This window comes from Mobula hypostoma, chromosome 4 (genome assembly GCF_963921235.1).
Source record: "Mobula hypostoma chromosome 4, sMobHyp1.1, whole genome shotgun sequence".
Lineage (NCBI taxonomy): Eukaryota > Metazoa > Chordata > Chondrichthyes > Myliobatiformes > Myliobatidae > Mobula > Mobula hypostoma.
The window spans coordinates 132,006,610-132,024,956 of NC_086100.1; the positions used below are offsets into that span (position 1 = coordinate 132,006,610).

The 18,347-nt window shown below is 41.3% G+C and overlaps 1 protein-coding gene across 3 annotated transcripts in view; it reads right to left on the reverse strand.

The window, feature by feature from the left end:
* LOC134344933 (NEDD4 family-interacting protein 1-like) overlaps nucleotides 1–18,347 on the reverse strand; it is a 99,747-nt gene that overhangs the window by 10,922 nt on the left and 70,478 nt on the right. For all 3 annotated transcript variants that reach the window (XM_063045065.1, XM_063045067.1, XM_063045066.1), the window contains exon 5: nucleotides 11,901–12,006. In XM_063045065.1, coding sequence (XP_062901135.1) covers nucleotides 11,903–12,006 — 104 coding nt within the window. In that variant the 3' untranslated portion in view covers nucleotides 11,901–11,902. The remainder of the gene's footprint in view (nucleotides 1–11,900; nucleotides 12,007–18,347) is intronic.

The window sequence follows — 18,347 nt, forward strand, 5'->3', positions numbered from 1 at the left end:
TGCTTTCCGATCATGGTAAACTTTTAACATATTAATGTGTACTAATTGGGTTGGTTTACATCTGTCCGGCATTTCGATAACATAATTCAAAGAGGCTATCGTTTTAATCACTTTGTACGGACCGTGGAATCTCGCCTGGAGGGGGTTGGTTACCACTGGAAACAGAACTAAGACCCTATCGCCCACTTGAAACACTTGTTCGCAGGCACGTCTGTCATACCACTGTTTCATTTTAGTTTGTGAGTGTCATAGACTTTCTTTGGCAAGGTCACAGATCCTTTTAAACCTCTCACGAAATTTTAAAACATAATCAATCACATTGACTTGTACGGTCGGACTGGACCATTGCTCTTTCAGTAAGGTCAGGGGTCCTCTGGGCCGATGACCGAAGACAAGCTTGAATGGGCTGAACCCCAATGACTCCTGAACCATGTCCCTTACGGCAAATAACAAAAGAGGCAAGGCATCATCCCAGTCCCTAGCATTCTCTTGACCATAAATTTTAGTCATGGTCTTTAATGTTGCGTGGAATCTTTCCAACGCACCTTGGGACTCCGGGTGGTACGCGGAGGCCAAAATCTGCTTTGCTCCCATCTCATCCAACATCCGTCAGAATGTGTGAGATGTGAAGACACTCCCCTGATCTGACTGGATTTCCCTTGGCAGCCCCACCGTAGTGAAAAATTTCACAAGCGCCTTTACCACTGCGGGAGCCTTGACGCTTGCCAGGGGCACAGCCTCCGGAAACCTGGTGGCGACGCACATCATAGTCATCACATACTCTCGCCCACTGGCAGATCTGGGCAGGGGACCGACAAAATCCACAATTATTCGGGAAAAAGTTTCCCCGAAAGCAGGTATCGGTCGAAGGGGCGCTTTAGGCAGGACCTGATTCGGCTTTCCTACCACCTGACAGGAATGACACTATCTAAAATATTCAATAATATCCTTCCTCATGTTCGGCCAGTAAAACTCTTTCATAATTCTATCGACTGTTTTCTTCACCCCAAGATGTCCACTGAGGGGTATCTTGTGGGCCAGGTTAAAAATCTCGTCCCTATAAATTTTTGGCACTACCCCCCATTCCTCATCTGCGGTCACGGTACTTGGTCTCCACTTCCTCATCAGTACTCCCTCCTTCACATAATAGCCCACTGGTTCCCTTTTTATTTCTGCTTCGGAGAGAGCTGTCTCCATCAAAACCATCAGCTCCTCGTCTCGTTCCAGTGCCTGTATAAATTCTTTCCTCGCTAATGATAAATCTGCCTCAACTCCCTCACTTGCTTCCGCTCCACTATGCTCCTTCTTCTCACTTTCTAACCCCTCCTGGTACAAGGCTGGTAAAAACGTCTCAGCTAAGTCTACATTCGCTTCGGCAGCCTTTCTGAACATGCGCTGAGTTACTGCACAAACGGGATAAACCTGTGAGTCCATGGGCGGGTCCTCAGTCCTGGCAGGCTTGTTCGTCAGCTTTACTGCTGGGTACACATCTCCACCTGCAAGGTCGTTACCGAGTGAGACCTCCACGTCTTCTATTGGTAATTCGGGCCTCATCCCTATCGTGACCAGTCTGGAGACCGTCACTTTTTAGGTGCATCTGGTGCAAAGGTACTGCTTCAGTCCCTTTCCCAATGCCTTTTATCACACTGACCTCCCCAGTCTCGGTCTCTGAACAAAAGTCCAACACCCTCCTTAAGATCAATGACTGACAAGCCCCAGTGTCTCTCCAGATCCATACTGGAAATGGGTTTGACCCCTCCTTCACCGACAACAATCCGGCCGAAATAAACTTCTCGCGCCCTTCCTGAACTCTATCAAACCTCTTTTCCCCTAGCGGTTTGTTTGCCGGCTCAGTACAGCCAGTCAGAGTCGTCATTTTTCCTTTCCCCATCTCCTTCTTTGGGGCAAAACACCTGGATGCAATGTGACCGGCTTTCCCACAATTATAGCATACGACCCCAGGAGACTTCCTACCAAACTGCTTCCTGTCTTCCTTATCCTTCTCACTAGTCCCTGGCTTACTTTCTGGCTTTTCCGGTGGACTTTCTCTGCCCTCTCGACTACCATTCTGGTAGGTCTTACTCAGGGTAAACTTTGCTTTGTGTGTTAACACGTACTCATCCATTTACTTAGCAGTCGCGGCTAAGGTTTCTGCCTCTTTCTCATCTAGATAGGGCCTCATACCTTCAGGGACACAACCTTTAAATTGTTCAATCAGTATTAGCTGTAGCAGTCTGTCATAATTCCCAGTGACCCCTTTCAAGGCGTACCAACGCTCACAATACATCTGCATCTCACGGGCAAACTCTAAATACATACGGCCCCACTGCTTCCTCGCATTCCGGAACCTCTGCCGGTATGCCTCCGGGACCAACTCATAAATCCTGAGTATAGCCTCTTTCACCACATCATATCTCTGGGCCTCTGCTGCTGACAAGATGAGTAAGTTTGTTGAGCCTTCCCCTTAAGTACGCTCTGAAGCAAAACAGCCCACTTATCCTTCGGCCAGTCCTGACTTGCAGCGACTTTTTCAAAATGTAGAAAGTACCGATCAACTTCCACCTCCTCAATTGGGGGAACCAACCTAACCTCCTGGGTCGCCCTGAACCCTCCACTTTGGTTCGGCATTTGGCCCCTCTCTAGCGCAATCCTTAACTTCTCAAGCTCAAACTCCCTTTCCTTCTCTCTCTCTTCCCATTCTAATTGCTTTACTCGGAACTCGTGCTCGAGTCTTAATTTTTCCATCTGCAGCTGCACTGCTTCTCCACCAGGTTTGTTCATAGACACCACCTCCAGCTCCCTGTGGGGAAACACACCTTTAGATACATAATGCTCAATGATAGCTCTGTGCATCTCTGCTCTCCTCATTGTGGGCTTCCCCATAAAAAGATTCAACAGTCACCAATTCTGTTTTCCTGGCATCCTCTAATGCCTCCAAGGTTGGCGTCTTTAGAAATTCCTCAATCTCCATTTCTGCTGTTTGCCCTTTTTTTCTCTTTCGGGAATTTTAACCCAATCAATTTACCCAGTCCCAATTTTGGCGTTCAAAATCCTGGAGGAGATCCCCACTTATGTTATGTACCCCGTAACAGGGTTGCCAAACCAGCAGAAATGGAATGCTCGTTGGAGTCTGTGATTACTAGGAACTAATAAAGTTTTATTAAAGAAATAAGTAATACAGTACACTAATCATAAGGACATGAATGTAACAGGTTAGCAATGATAATACACACATATACACAGAACTAGGGTAATAGGAATCAACCAAGCTCTATTGCAGTCCAGGGGTAAAATGATCAGTCTTAAGTGAAGCAGAGCTCAGTTCAGCTTAGTGCAGTTCAAAGTAGTCGCTGCTGTTGTACCATTGGAGAGAGAGAGAAAGAGAGAGAGTGAGAGATGCAGTTGGTTTCAGACAGACCTTTTGATGTCTTCGCAGTTGGTTTTGGGCAGACCTTTTGATGTCCTCGCAGTTGGTTTCGGGCAGATGTTTTGATGTCTTCCAATCCCGCTGTGGTCACCGACTGTGACCGCTCTGTTCCGGATATGATCGTTCTTCCGCGGTGAACCTGGCACCCAGGCAAGGGCGGACACACACCCCAGGTTCTCACCGATCATACCTTTACACCCTGTGAGCCTCTGATCGGTTCCCACGAACCGGTCTTCCAAACTCACACTAACTTGTGGGGGCACACTGCTCTTTCCAGGGTCTCGTGGCATGTCTAGTGCCTTAGCAAACCAGCTCTTTTTATCCCCCTGCTGGGGTATCACCTGTCCATCAAACTTCAGACAGTTCAGGTTCAAAGCAACCTGTCTGTCAATATCTGAATTGTGTTTCTTTCTCGTTAATCTCTCCCTTCTCTCTTATTCGCATTTTGAATGTTTCTCCATTATCTTCCATTATCTCTCTCATTAGCATCATCCGTCCGGTAGCTCTGCTTGGCGACACACATGACACTGTGAAAAGATCATGTCCTGAACACATGGTGAAGATCTGAAAATGGTTGTCACTGAACCTTAGAAAGGAAAGTTGGAAGCATGATGGTTCTGTGAATTAATTGGACTTGTTTTATATTCAGACAAGTGGGATTTAGAATGTCACTGCAAATATGGAGAAGTTTTACACCAGAAGTCCTGGGAAAAAAATGAAAATGCCACAAAAATGAAGGAGATCAGTTTCCTGAGAGGCACAAACGTGAATGCAAAATCCCTTAACTCTGGGTTAAGCCAAATTTTAACAGCATAATGCAACTGTTCCAGTGTTGTATGAATAAAAGATTTAGTCTAGTGTTTACATAAATGAGGTCAGAAATAGAAATCAAGAAATTACACTCAGCTGCTCCACATATTGCACCTTATCAATCTCCCATCACGGGGCTTAGCATAGAAATGGCATGTAATTGCTCATTGGATCCCCAAAAATTGTGCCCAGAAAAGTAGGGGCTTGACCATTGAAGTGTAGATAAAATTTTAAAACTGTAAGAGGTAAATGCATGACCTCTGTGAACTGCACCTTACGTTTCAAATGCATTAAGTCTCATTCCTTCAACTTTTATGTGATACTGCTCATTTAAAAATGCAAGTGCCTGGAACTTGTTAACATGACAGTGGATAAACAGTTTGCTGAGATAGTGTGGGGTCCATGGTCTTCGCGTATCAATGTCCAATGCTGACTGTAGGAAGGAAACTGAAGAAAGTCAGTTTTTTAAAAATTATTTCTGCTTTGGTTGATCTTAGTTGTCTTTTCCTTTGTTTTAAAATGCTTAATAAATCTTAAATGATTTTGCTATCTTCTTTTGACTTTTAATAGATTTCAAATGCTTCCAAACTTCAGAGCATTGAAAAAAAAGACAGTTTTAATAGACTGGTAACTCAAGGAAGCACCTTTGAGTTTTGGCAATGCTTTTCCCAGAAGAGTTCATGAGCAGGGCTCATTTTGACCCACCTTTGTAATCCAGCTCTACATGGTTACAGAATGTCCATGACCAGCAAAAGAGCCTTTCAGATCTGGATCTGGTTTTGAAAATGGAGAGTGAGAGTGGTACTTTACTGACGAAAATCTGACTACTATGTTTAACATTTTTCTTTTCATTCTCTTCCATTGTATTCACCTTTCTCTGCTCAACTTCTAAGCAGCTAATGCAGAAGACAAGTTCTGCCTCTTTATTTTTTTTTAGTTTTTCAGTTAAGAATGTAAGAAAATAGGAGGAGAGGTAGGCCACCTGACCCCTCAAGCCTGCACTGCCGTTCAATGAGAACATGGCTGAGCTGACCGAGGCCTCATCCAATGCTTCCGACCAGTTTCCCACATTAATCTTCTTTCTCTTTAAATACCCCTAATGTCTGTAGATGATTTGTTATTTTATGAACTATTTTAACTTACATTTCTTGGTTCTCAGATTACAAGGGTCACAAATAACATCTAAGACTGATTAATGAAGGGATGAAGACCTGCTATGTCATATTTTCTTCATAGAGCTGCGTTCCAAAGTGAGTTTCTGAAGACTGTAAGTTCCAGTCTAAAAGCTGGAGAGAAGTTGCCAAACAAGTGCAAGCAGTTGATTTTTTCTTCTTGTTTACTGTTGACTGCAAAATTCAGTTAATAACTAATTGCTTTCATGCAACTGCATGCTGTGGAGCTTGCTTGATTTAAAGAAACTTGATTGTCTAGGCGTTATTCCAATATCTCTAATGTGGTTATACATTACACTTGGACTATTATGTGGTATGTAATTGACTGTATTCAGTCTCTTTTTCCCATTTGCAACACCATGCTGTGGACACAGCTGCCACTAAAGAGAATAGAGGAACAACAGATGCCACTACCTAGAGGGCTGGCATTCAGAAATGTTATCAGTCTCAGCGAGAATGTCATTCTTGTAAATCCGCTGCAGGTTATTCCATTTCTAGTGAGTACAAGAGATTCATTGTGACAAAAGTTTCTACTTAAAACAAAATTGATTCGGTGGAGTTCTCAAAGATTACTTGGAGGACTGGAGGTGGGAGGGAGCAGGGGAGAGCAGTCAGCTTCAGAAGTCTGGACGGTAACTGCATTATTTTCTCTTCCTCTTAAAAGGTCAATCCATTATAGCAATGTGAAAGGAAAAACTATTCTATTCAGACTCATTTTTATCAAACTGAGTGAAGCAGTTTGTTGAACTTGTTTCTAATGATATTTTTGCTGAGAACTTGGATCAGATGTAGTTGGATGGGCTTAAAATGTCACTGTGCACACCATCACCTCAGGATCCTATTGAATAGAAAAGTTCTTTGAAAGCACACAGTGGGAAGGAGCTGCGCAAAACAAGTCAACGGTTCTGTTATTGCTACATTGATTGCTAGGAATATCGTTAGACCTTAAATCAGTTTTCCCCACAGTTCACCTGTAGTATATAAAACATGGAGGAGGGAGGCCACTGTGTGTGTGTGTGTGTGTGTGTGTGTGTGTGTGTGTGTGTGTGTGTGTGTGGCCACCTCCCTTCCAATCATCTGTTCTGATGGAGTCATGTACCACTGAAAAGTGTGCGGTGATCAGTGAGGCAGAATATCATTGCATGTTTCACTAAGGTGCAGAAAAAAAAGATATATAAATCAAAGATGTAATAAATAAAAATAAGAGTGTGAATGATTAGAGCATTGCAAAATGAGGCAGTGTTGATACATCAGTGTCAAGATAGAGATACCTTTAATCCATTAATGATCTTCAGTAAGCTTTGCTCCTTGCTCTTGTCTGTGAGGTGAAAGCTATGGTGCCTAATTTGTAGGCCCACCTCTTGTTCTATAAAAATAAGTCTTGTTACTGTAGATCCTGATTGAATGCATGTGGACTAATTTTTGTGGCATGATATACGTTAGTTACAATTGATTAGTCCATGGCCTGCACCTCATAAATAAATTGCACTCAGTCAAATATATTTGCATTTATAGAATATAGGACATAAAACATAGAATAATACAGCAATAGACAGACCTTTAAGTCCACATTTAGGCAATCATGATCCCAATTTATACTAAGTGTTCTCTTCTTGCATATCATCCATATCTCTCTGTCCCCTTCATATTCATTAAAAACCTGTTTAACTCCACCAAATTGCCTGCTTCCACTACTGCCCCTGGTAAAACTAGCCCCTCATATTACCTTTAAGCATACCCCCTCTAACTTTGGCCCAAAGCATCGACTGTTTATTCCTCTCCATAGATGCTGCTTGAACTGCTGAGTTCCTCCAGCAATTTGTGTGTGATGTACATCCTCTGATGTTTAACATTTTTGTCCTATGGAAAGGTGTCATCGGGTTCAGATATGGCCCAAGTGCAGAGTGAGAGACATTTCACAGATTTTAACGTGAACAGTGTTAAAGAGGAAAAGAAAACAATAAATGCTAGGCCCAATAGGGCCGTTAACTAAAACTCTCAAATGGAAAACGTAGCCTGCACAACGAATGAAAAGAAAAACTAAGAATAAAATGGATACCGCAAGTCTCTAGAGTCAGTTGACTCCATAGTCCAATTTCTCAGGCAAGGCAGAATGCAGACAGCTAAGCATAGCTGTGTCCAAGCCTCGACAAATACTGTGACAGAATGACTAGTTAAATATTATCACAATGATATAATAATTAGCTGTCGTGTGCATATCCATGAGCACAATTGTTGAACTTGGTGTGCTGCCGAATTCGTGGTTGTGACAGAATAGATTCTGACTGATTCTGACTATCCACCCTATCTATGCTTCTCATAACTTTAAAAGCCTCTATCAGGTCCTCCCCTCAGTGCCCAATTCTCTGGGCAAAACAATCCAAGTTTGCCAATCATTCCCTATTGCTCATGCTCTCTAATCCAGCAGCATTCTGGTAAACCCCTTCTGCACACTTTCAACAGTCTCCACAACCTTCCTGTACTGAGGTGACCAGCTCCACACACAATATTCTAAATAGATAAGTGAGAATGGTATTCCAAGATATATTCCTATATGAAATTATATTGCAATACATGGAAAATTTCCTTCACCTTTTGAACAGTGTAACTTCATTCCTCATAATGAAATTGATCAAACTGGATTTACAGCATTCCTTCAGCTTGTAATCCACCCAGCTAAAGAAAATGGTCTGACAGTTCTGATCACTGTTAAGAGTTGATAAGCTATGAGAACAGCAATTTCACCTATTGATTAAAGGTCTTTCAGAACCATATGGGACCTCTGATTTCTCTACTAATAAGTTCTAACTCATTTTGAATACCATAGTGGATATTGTTTCCCAGTGATGCATGCCACCATCTCCAGATAATGCTTTTAGCAGCACGTTTCACCATACAATTTAAGCAACAAGACCGAAGGCAACAAATTCTGCTAGATTCCCCAATCATAAGTTCAAAACTACAGATCCATAAGGATTGTTCCAAATGGAGCTATGACTTTCCAGGTAGTACTGGTCAATTCTATGAACTTCAAGTCAACAAACTGCAAACTCATTCTCCTGTTTTCTTCACAGGGCAATCTTCAAGTTTTGAGATACAGCTTCCTTCCAGGCTGCCAAGGGATTAGAGTCAGTTTTACCAGCAAGGTTTTCACTGATGCAAACCCTCAATCATACTTCCGTTTGGTTCTTCTGTTTCATCCCTGGGCACCTAAGGCATACAGCTAGGAAACTGTCCTGGATTTCTGCATTTCCCCAGTGAGCCATGGACCACGTGATTACAATGAAGGATCCATCAAGAAGGTACCAATATGTGTGATAGGACAGTATGACAGGCAGGTGTTTAACTTGAACTCCAGAGTAGGCTGTATCCTTATGATGCAACATGTGCACACAGCACATGCTGCAAGGCATTGTCGATTGATCTCCCAGAAAGGTAATACCTCAATTTTATAATCTTTTCTTCTTTCAGATGAACTCCCAAAAGGACTTTACCTCAGAGCATTGCATATGATTAGCCGTGCACACTAAATGAATGTCCTTATTCAGTGGCACACGCATATTATCATATTGGTTAATGACTAATTTCCAGGCTTGTGAACTGTAAATTTTCATGACAAATAAAACTGGGATACATAAAAGGGCTAATATTCCCACTTAAGAAAGTTAAACATTCAAACTTGAAACAGCATCAAAAGTTTAAAAGCATTTTTATGGAAAGTGTTAGAATTTAGAATCCAAGTTCTAAGTGATAATCAAAGGATCTGGAAGACTTGGAGGGTGTGGGCGGGAGCTAATTTTGTGCCTTATTGAAGAACAAGCCAGGAAACTATGGGCCAGCGGGCCTAACATCAGTGGTAGGAAAATTACTGGAAGGGTTTCTGAAAGATAACCTACCTACATTTGGAAAAGCAAAGACTGATCAGGGATAGTCAACGTGATTTTGTCCATGGGAAATCATGTCACATGAATTTGATTTTGTCTATTGAACAGTTGACCATGAAGATTGATGAAGGCAGGGCAGCAGACATTGTCTATGTGAATTATAAGAAGATCATTAACAAGGTCCCACATACTAGACAGATCCGAGAAGGATCGCAGTTGAGGTAGCCAATTGGATACAAAGTTGGTAGAAGTCAAAGGGTGGTGATGGAGTGGTGGAGGATTATTTTTCAAGCTGGAGTCCCGTGACCAGTGTTGTGTGCTACAGAGATTGGTGCTCTGTCCATGTTATTTGCCATTTACATTAACAATTTGGATGAGAATGTAACTAGCATGATTAGTAAATTTGTGAATGACATCAATGTAGATGGTATAATGGACAGTGAAGAAGGTTATCTAGGATTTAAATCAATTGGGAACATGGGCCAAGGTATGGTAAATGGAATTTAATGCGGATACGTTTAAAGTATTGCACTACGGGAAGTTAAATCAGGGTAGAACTTGCATAGTGAATGGTAGAGGGTATTGTAGACTAGAGATACCTGGCACTGCAGATACATAATTCCCTGAAAAGGGTGACACAAGTAGACAGGATGGTGAAGAAAGAGTTTGGCATGCTCATTTTCATCGGCCAGGGAACTGAGTATCAGAGTTGAAACTTTATACTTTATACTTTATTGTCGCCAAACAATTGGTACTAGAACGTACAATCATCACAGCGATATTTGATTCTGCGCTTCCCACTCCCTGGATTACAAATATTAAATATTAAAATATTAAAAATAGTTAAAATTAGTAAATATTAAAAATAAATTATAAATCATAAAGAAAATAGAAAAATGGAAAGTAAGGTAGTGCAAAAAAACCGAGAGGCAGGTCTGGATATTTGGAGGGAACGGCCCAGATCCAGGTCAGGATCCGTTCAGCAGTCTTATCACAGTTGGAAAGAAGCTGTTCCCAAATCTGGCCATATGAGTCTTCAAGCTCCTGAGCCTACTCATTATGTTACTGACTACCCTTAAAGTATTGTGTGCAATTCTGGTCACCTAGTTATAGGAACGATGTCCCAAACACTAACGGGTTCAGAAAAGATTCACAAAGATTTTAATAGAGCTGGAAGCCATAAGTTATAAGGAGAGACTGGAAAGGATGGGGCTTTTATCCCTGGAGCATAAAGGAGTGAGGGGTAACCTTAAGAGAATGATATGAAATCCTAAAGACATAGATAAGGTCACAGCACTTTTCCCGGGGTAGGGGAACTTGTCTAAAACAAGAAGCCATAGATTTAACATGTGAAGGGAAGGATTTCAAGGGACTAGAGGGGCAATTATTTCACAAAGAGAGTGGTAGGTATACGGAATGAGCTGCCAGAGGAAGTTGTAGTGGTGAGTGCACTTACAACATTTAAGAGACAGTTAGGTTGTTAAATGGATAAGAAAGGTTTAGAAGGACAGGAGCCTAAAAAAGGCAAATGGGACTAGCCGTGGTAGGCAATTTGATCGGCATGGAGGAGTTGGCCCTAAAGGCCTGTTGTCATTTGGTAGTACTCTATGACCCTATGACAATAACATACATTTGACCTGAATGGCCTGATTTACGTCTTATAATTCCTGGGAAACAATCATAAACATAGCTCATATAACACAAGATTATTTCACAGTGAAAACCAGACAACACATTCTCTTAACATTTTGCTTCCACCATCAGTAATTATATTTCTTCATCCATGTGCTCTCTGATGGCTTCTGGGTAAAGCAAAAGATAGTTGATTGACTCTATATTGGGGCCATGAAATTGACATGGCATTCAACTCAATGGAACAGAAGGCTTTGAAAGAACTACCGATGACTACAATTTTGGAGAGTCCTGCTGGGAAATCTCGTGGTGTTTACCAAAAAAAATTCTTTGCTTTATCACAAGGATATCTTGCACTCTCCTGAGATAAACGTTATATTCACAATTTAAAACAATTAGAAATAAAAATCAGGAAAAAGATAGCAATATATTAAATTGGAGAAATATTTAGGGAAACACCTAGTTGTGTCTACCAGGGTACTAAAACCAATCACGTTTGATTATTAAATTAGCATTTTTCATAGTTGAGTTTCAAAACTGCAGAGAATCTTGCAACCATACATTAAGTATATGCACATCACTTTCATCTAAACTAATTCTTTTTAAGATATGAAGGACTAGTGTTAAAGGACTGTAGCCCCCGGGTGCCAACGTTATGTACAAAATTAAGACAGCAGCAATTGTTTTTAAGCTCCACAGAGGTTAAATCACGCCCAAAGTACTAGAACAATAAGCTAGAGACTGAAAACAATTTACTCAAATGGATAGGATGTGCCACCATTTAAGATGTTGACACATAGTTGTTACTCAGTCCACCATATTGCTGGCTGTCAGTTCATTTGAAATTCTCTGACCAGAGCAGAATTATTCATGATACAGAAATAAACCTTTCCACATTTTAATGAAAGATAATTACTATTCCAACTATATACAAACCGTAGTCCCACACAATTTAGAAAGGCATGATTTGTTTACCATTAGAAAATGAAAAGGAACTTGGACTTTTTCAAGCTGGCGATCTTCGAAGCTACTTTCCGAGCTTTTGCATAATTGATGAAACCGTTTGTAAAAAGCAAAATCCCTGTAAAACAAAGGAAGGGAAGGTAAAAATTATACATCTTTAGTTTACCTTACAATATCACAAGACATACAAGTGTCTTTAATACTGCATTTAGTATTATTTCTCAACAGGTACCATTAGGAGGCTGTTAACCCAATCATGAGCTCTTAACATAAAATTCAATATATTGTGGCAGATTGTTAATGAAATGTATGGATCTATTTCTTTTAGAGACATGTACTGTCAAAATGACAACCACATACAAACCACTGTCTGAACTATGCACAAGAAATCAGGCTGAGACAGCAGGGATATTTATACCTTTGCCTTTGAATACACTTGTGCGATCTGACCAGTGAATGAGTGTCTGTTCCAAATGTTAATACAGATCATTCATGACAACAAATATCCAATAAATAAACTACAATTTTGATGAGTATGTGTATGAAGCAGAGGCACACATATGAGCCCATTAGAATTAGTATTTTTAGTTTAAATCCTAGAAGGTAATGACTCCATTTCTCAATGTTTGTCAGCTCATTAGTTTCTCGCCAGGTTTGCCATCATGACCATGATGGGAGCAGGAACTGCGACAGCATTCATGTTATTATAATAGAGTACAACATCCATTGTACATCAACTACAATGAATGGCGAACCAGCCTTCTGTATCAGCAAACAAAGTTACCATGGTGATAACCATACTTGAGTTTCATATCCAACAAATGCAGGCACTTCATCAATACCGGTCTAAGTAGAAATGTCCATAGAAAAGTTCTGCACCCAAAATCATTACCATCTGAACATGAAAGATGATAACTTGTGCTTTCATAATCTTTTCAATGGTTTCCTAAATGACATATCCTCTAGTCTCTGGCGAGAAGTCAACAGTTGTTGGGTAACTGCCTCATGTGTTTAGTAGACATGCTAGGCATTTCATACTTAATAATATTGGGCTTCATTAAAACCACATCGCTTCAGGAGAATTTTATATTGAAGTTTTATTAAGTTTCATCAATACTGGCCTAAGTAGATGCAGACTAGAACAAACAGAGAGGATGCCCCAATCTGAGCTCAGCGGTCATGGCCTGTATTCAGACATTTCTCTGCAAGGGAATCTGCCTAATGGAAGTATCTAGCAAATTGACAATTATGGGGATGTGGATGTAAAACCCAACATGGGGGTGGGGGGTGACAGTACATAAGAATGGCTGAAAGAGAATTTTTTTCTGCTTGTACCAATTCCTCCTGTATTGATGTGACCATTGCTAACATGATTCATGCTTACTTTCAATCAGTAGGTTCTAACGATGATGAAAACTAGATAGCATTGCCCATCAGGGGCAGCAGGTGACATGAATTTGTAGAATTAAATATGAGAAGTCACCCATGCTGTGAATAACTTGACTAGTCCACCTTTGTGCAGCCAGCATCATTACATTAAGGGTTCCATAGTGTCTTCTGAAAGAGGTCATTGTAGCAAAATTATAACCACAGCCATGAGCATAAAGGACACTACTCCATTTGGGCCTTGACATTGCTACTTCATTGGCTGGAACACTCAGAGGGCTTAATTCAGTATTTCCAGGGAGTTTCTCTTGCATCATTATCAAAGCTGCATGCCACATGATTTCGTTGCCATGGGAAGATAACCTTTACCAAGTAGCAGTAGGAGGAGGAGGAATTGGAGAAGGGATATGAGGCAACAACAAAGAGAACTTCTCTCTGGATCTTCTTTCTGTGTGTGTCTTATTTCCCGGAGATTCAGGTGAAGATCCTATTCTGCTTGTTAACAACTCAAACCGTGAGAAATCTTGATCAACAAGTCAATTAATTAACAGGTTCAAGCTTAAATTTGCTTCCACGGCCATCATAGGGGGGGTTTACTTTAAAAAAACTTAATAAGTGCCAAATGATATCAAAAATAATGATTCTGCATGGGCATCAGCTTAACAAAACTTCGATATAAAATTCTACTGAAGTGATTTGTTTTTAATGAAACCCAATATTATCAAGTATGAAATGCCTAGCGTGTCTATTAAACACATGAGTCAGCTAACCGATAACTGTCGACTTCTCGCCAGAGACGAGAGGATGTGTCATCTAGGAAACTCCAAATTAAACCATTGAAAACATTAGGAAACCACAAGTAACTGTTTGGGAACACAACCACAGGATAATAAGTAGTCATCCACAATAAAACCAATCATCACCCTTAACATCTCAAAATTATTTGTGCAGGAGAAAGCCATACCACGATGTAATTTTTTCCCAGTAATTATTCCCAGTCCTGCTTAGACATTTGCCAACATTATCGCTTTCTTAAGAAGTATAATAGCTTCGTAATATAAGAAGTATTTAGAACTGCCAGCAACAGTACGATGACACGATGAATCAGGATCATTATTTATCCAGAAATGGCACAGATCAGAAGTACATCAGCAACGATATGCTAAGTTACAAAGCAACTGTTGCCTATTGTGAAATAAGCTACTGCATCTGACTGAACAATTCTCTGCACATCTTCCAGCTGCATACTGATTATTGATAATTCTGTGAATTTATGAAAAATTTCAACATATGGTTTTAGTAATGCATAGCCATTTGACCTGTCTTATTTGTTCCATTTGGTAGGGTTGTCAAGTTTAATGAAATTCAGCTATTGCCTTGCAAGTTATACCACTGTTGCTCAATATCAATAACATATGTGGAACATGTAGGCCAGTTGGTCCTTCAAGCCTGCTCTTGGGAGCATTAGAATTGGAAGATCGGAAGATCAGAAGATCAGAATCAAAATCAGGTTTATTATCATGAACATATGTCATGCAATTTGTTGTTTAATGACAGCAGAACAGTGGAAGACATAAAAAATTACCACAAGTTGCTATATAATGAAATTAAAAGATGAAATGATTGGGTGCATAACCAATACCATTTTTGTGATCTCTCCATACCTATTTGATTTATGCATAACAGTGTTCAATAGGAATCAGTGTTCTTGATGCATATGACACCAGTTCCCCTACACCACTGCAGTGTTACATGAGCAATCCATCTAGACAAAAGGAAGAGGTGCCTGCTGAAACCTTGGTTGCTTTGTTCATATTAAAAAATACCAATGTTGGCAAAGCGATAAACTGCGCTTTAAATGATGCGAATGACTTTTCCTGTGGTGTGTCCAGGTCCAAACATTTCTCTGAGAGAGGAGGTCAGGGAGTGGCTTTGTTTTCTCTGCCAAATCTGGAATGAACTTGGCCCCAGACAGTCCTTCCAGGTGAGGTGACACTTCACCTGTGAGTCCGCTGGGGTGATATACTGCGTCCGGTGCTCCCGATGTGGCCTTCTATATATTGGCGAGACCCGACGCAGACTGGGAGATCATTTTGCTGAACACCTACGCTCTGTCCACCAGAGAAAGCAGGATTTCCCAGTAGCCACACATTTTAATTCCACATCCCATTCCCATTCTGATATGTCTATCCACTGCCTCCTCTACTGTAAAGATGAAGCCACACTCAGGTTGAAGGAACAACACCTTATATTCCGTCCGGGTAGCCTCCAACCTGATGGCATGAACATTGACTTGTCAAACTTCCGCTAATGCCCCACCTCCCCCTCATACCCCATCTGTTATTTGTTTATATACACACATTCTTTCTCTCTCTCTCCTTTTTCTCCCTCTGTCCCTCTCACTATACTCCTTGCCCATCCTCTGGGCTTTCCCTCCCTCCCCCTTTTCCTTCTCCCTGGGCCTCCTGTCCCATGATCCTCTCGTATCCCTTTTGCCAATCAACTGTCCAGCTCTTGGCTCCATCCCTCCCCCTCCTGTCTTCTCTTATTATTTTGGATCGCCCCCTCCCCCTCCAAATTTCAAATCTCTTAGTAGATCTTCCTTCAGTTATTCTGATGAAGGGTCTCCGCCGGAAACGTCGACTGTACCTCTTCCAATAGATGCTCCCTGGCCTGCTGCGTTCACCAGCAACTTTGATGTGTGTTGAATTTCTAGCATCTGCAGAATTCCTTGTGTTTATGAACTTTCCCAGCTGGTTTATCATGCCAAGGAAACTGGTATCTCTGATACATTTGTAGGTTGTTCCATGTTCCAAACTCATGCCAGTTTGGCTGAATCTGGTTGCATTCCTTCTAAGGACAGTTGGTGGCCTAAGAACTTCTCCTCCAACTTGGCAAATTTCCATTTCTTTTTGTTCAGGGTGATTCCAACCTGCTTCAGTTTCTCCAGGGCAGCTTCTACTCTTTTGTCATGATCCTCACTTGAGCCTCTGAAGATGATTGTATCATCCATGTGGCAGACTACTCCTTCCAGTCCCTCCAAAATCTAGTTCCTCCTCATCTGAAAGAGTTCAGGGGCTGATGAGATGCCAGAAGGGAGTCTCTTGAAGTTATAGCATCCATATACTGTGATAAACGTTGTGAGCTTCTGTGACTCGGGATCTAAAAAACCCTGAGTTTGCATCTAGTTTGGTGAAGAACTTTGCTCCACCTAACATACCCAATGCCTGCTCAACAGAGGGAAGAATAAACTTCTCCTGCCTCATTGCATTATTCAATTTTGTTAGAACACACAGTTCGTCGCTGTGGCACCTGGCTTGGGGTTAGGAACAGTGCCCATACACCAGTAAGTCCATTCACTCTAGATATGATGTCAAGCACTTCCATTCTCTCAAGTTCAGCTTTGACTTTGTCCATCAATGGGAATAGTATATGCCTCACTGCGGTCAGAGATGGGGAGTCACTCCTGGTTTCAGTTGGATAAGGTACTCTTATCTCAGTACCCCAAGACCCGTGAATGCTGGGTACCTCTCTTTCTACTTAACATTCTCTAACAAAGCCAACCTTGCAATAAGGATTAGCTTCTTAATAGCATGTTATCCCAGTAGTGGTAAGAAGAGATCCTAAACAACACAGATATTCTCTTTTAATAGTTTCTCATTGTTAGGGATGGGAGTAGAAAGCATTCCTTTCACTGAGTTTGTTTCCCTGGCCCCATGTCCACTTTCTTTGTTGGGTTTAGTGTAATGCCTGTTTTTTTCACCAGTTTTGTGATCAGACATCTACCCCGAGTCCAATTTGAACAGTACTGCCTCATTTTGCAACTGAACCAAAGTACCCCAGCCTCGTCCATTTGAACCTAGAGCTCCAAGGAAAGCTCTCCCTCTTCATCTGAATCATAGCCTTCTTTCACCTCCTGATGAACTGCTTTTGAGTGACACTGGCTTTTACAATGGCCAACTCTATTGTATTGGTAACATTTCTCTTCTTTTGCTGGATAAAGCTCTTTAACGCAGAGTGGAGACTTGCCACATTGCCTGCAGCTAGACATTTTACCTGCTCATTGTTTCACTTGTATGTTTTGTTTGAGTGGAGCATTACTGTCCCCTATTTCTGTAGTCTTTCTGACTGCACCTTGCTTCCTCTCATATATCCTGTGAAATATTCTGTGAATTTGGCCTGCACTGTTTTGTACTCCTTTTCCTGAGCACCTGTCAGTCCTAATTCCCCCATGATGTCATCTGCTTTGTCACCCCTGCAAGATATCAGTGTGGCCACTTGATGCTCATCTGAAGCCTGAGTAAGATTGTTTGCAAACCTAAAACTCTCTCAAAGTGTCTGAGCCATCTCTCAAAGTCCACTGTTTTAGAGAAATCAAATGGCTCAGGGAGCTTTATAGGGTAAGTAGATGTAGGTACTGCAGACATTTGTTCTAGGTTTCTGTTTGTTTGTTTAGTATTTTATTTATTTGGACTACAAAAGTTTGACTGAGGGTTTGACTTCTCAGCAGTGTCTGTGTCTCTGTGCATTTCCCTAGGAAGGTGCCCACAGATTATTACAGTGTACTGTATCCACTTTTCAGTGCAGCCTGAAGGCTTTGCCAAGTAACTCTGGTCAGTACTCAGCTCTGGCTCATGGTGCGTACAAATAGGCAGTTTAGGTTGATAAGACTTTGGATATTTTTCATAGACATATATGAACAAGGCAGTCTTACTGTAAATTCTTTCTTGTTGGGGACCTCCCTTGGTCTGTAGCCCGAAATCATCGATGATCAGGTACTTCTGACACCATGTTGTGTTCGATATTGAGGGAGAGTGGAGAGCGCACGCCAGGAGGCCAGTATGCAGGATATTCAACTGAACTTTATTGATAACACTACTTGTACAATATGTGAACTCCTCCCATCTGGGAGCGGCTAACACAGTGACATAGGGTTAACCCATTAACTACCACAACACTCTTCAATGCCAGCCCATCTTTTCTTTGATAAAGGGCCCAAAACTGCTCACAGTACTCCAAATGTGGTCTGACAAATACCTTATAAAGCTTTAGAATTACATCCTTGTCTTTATA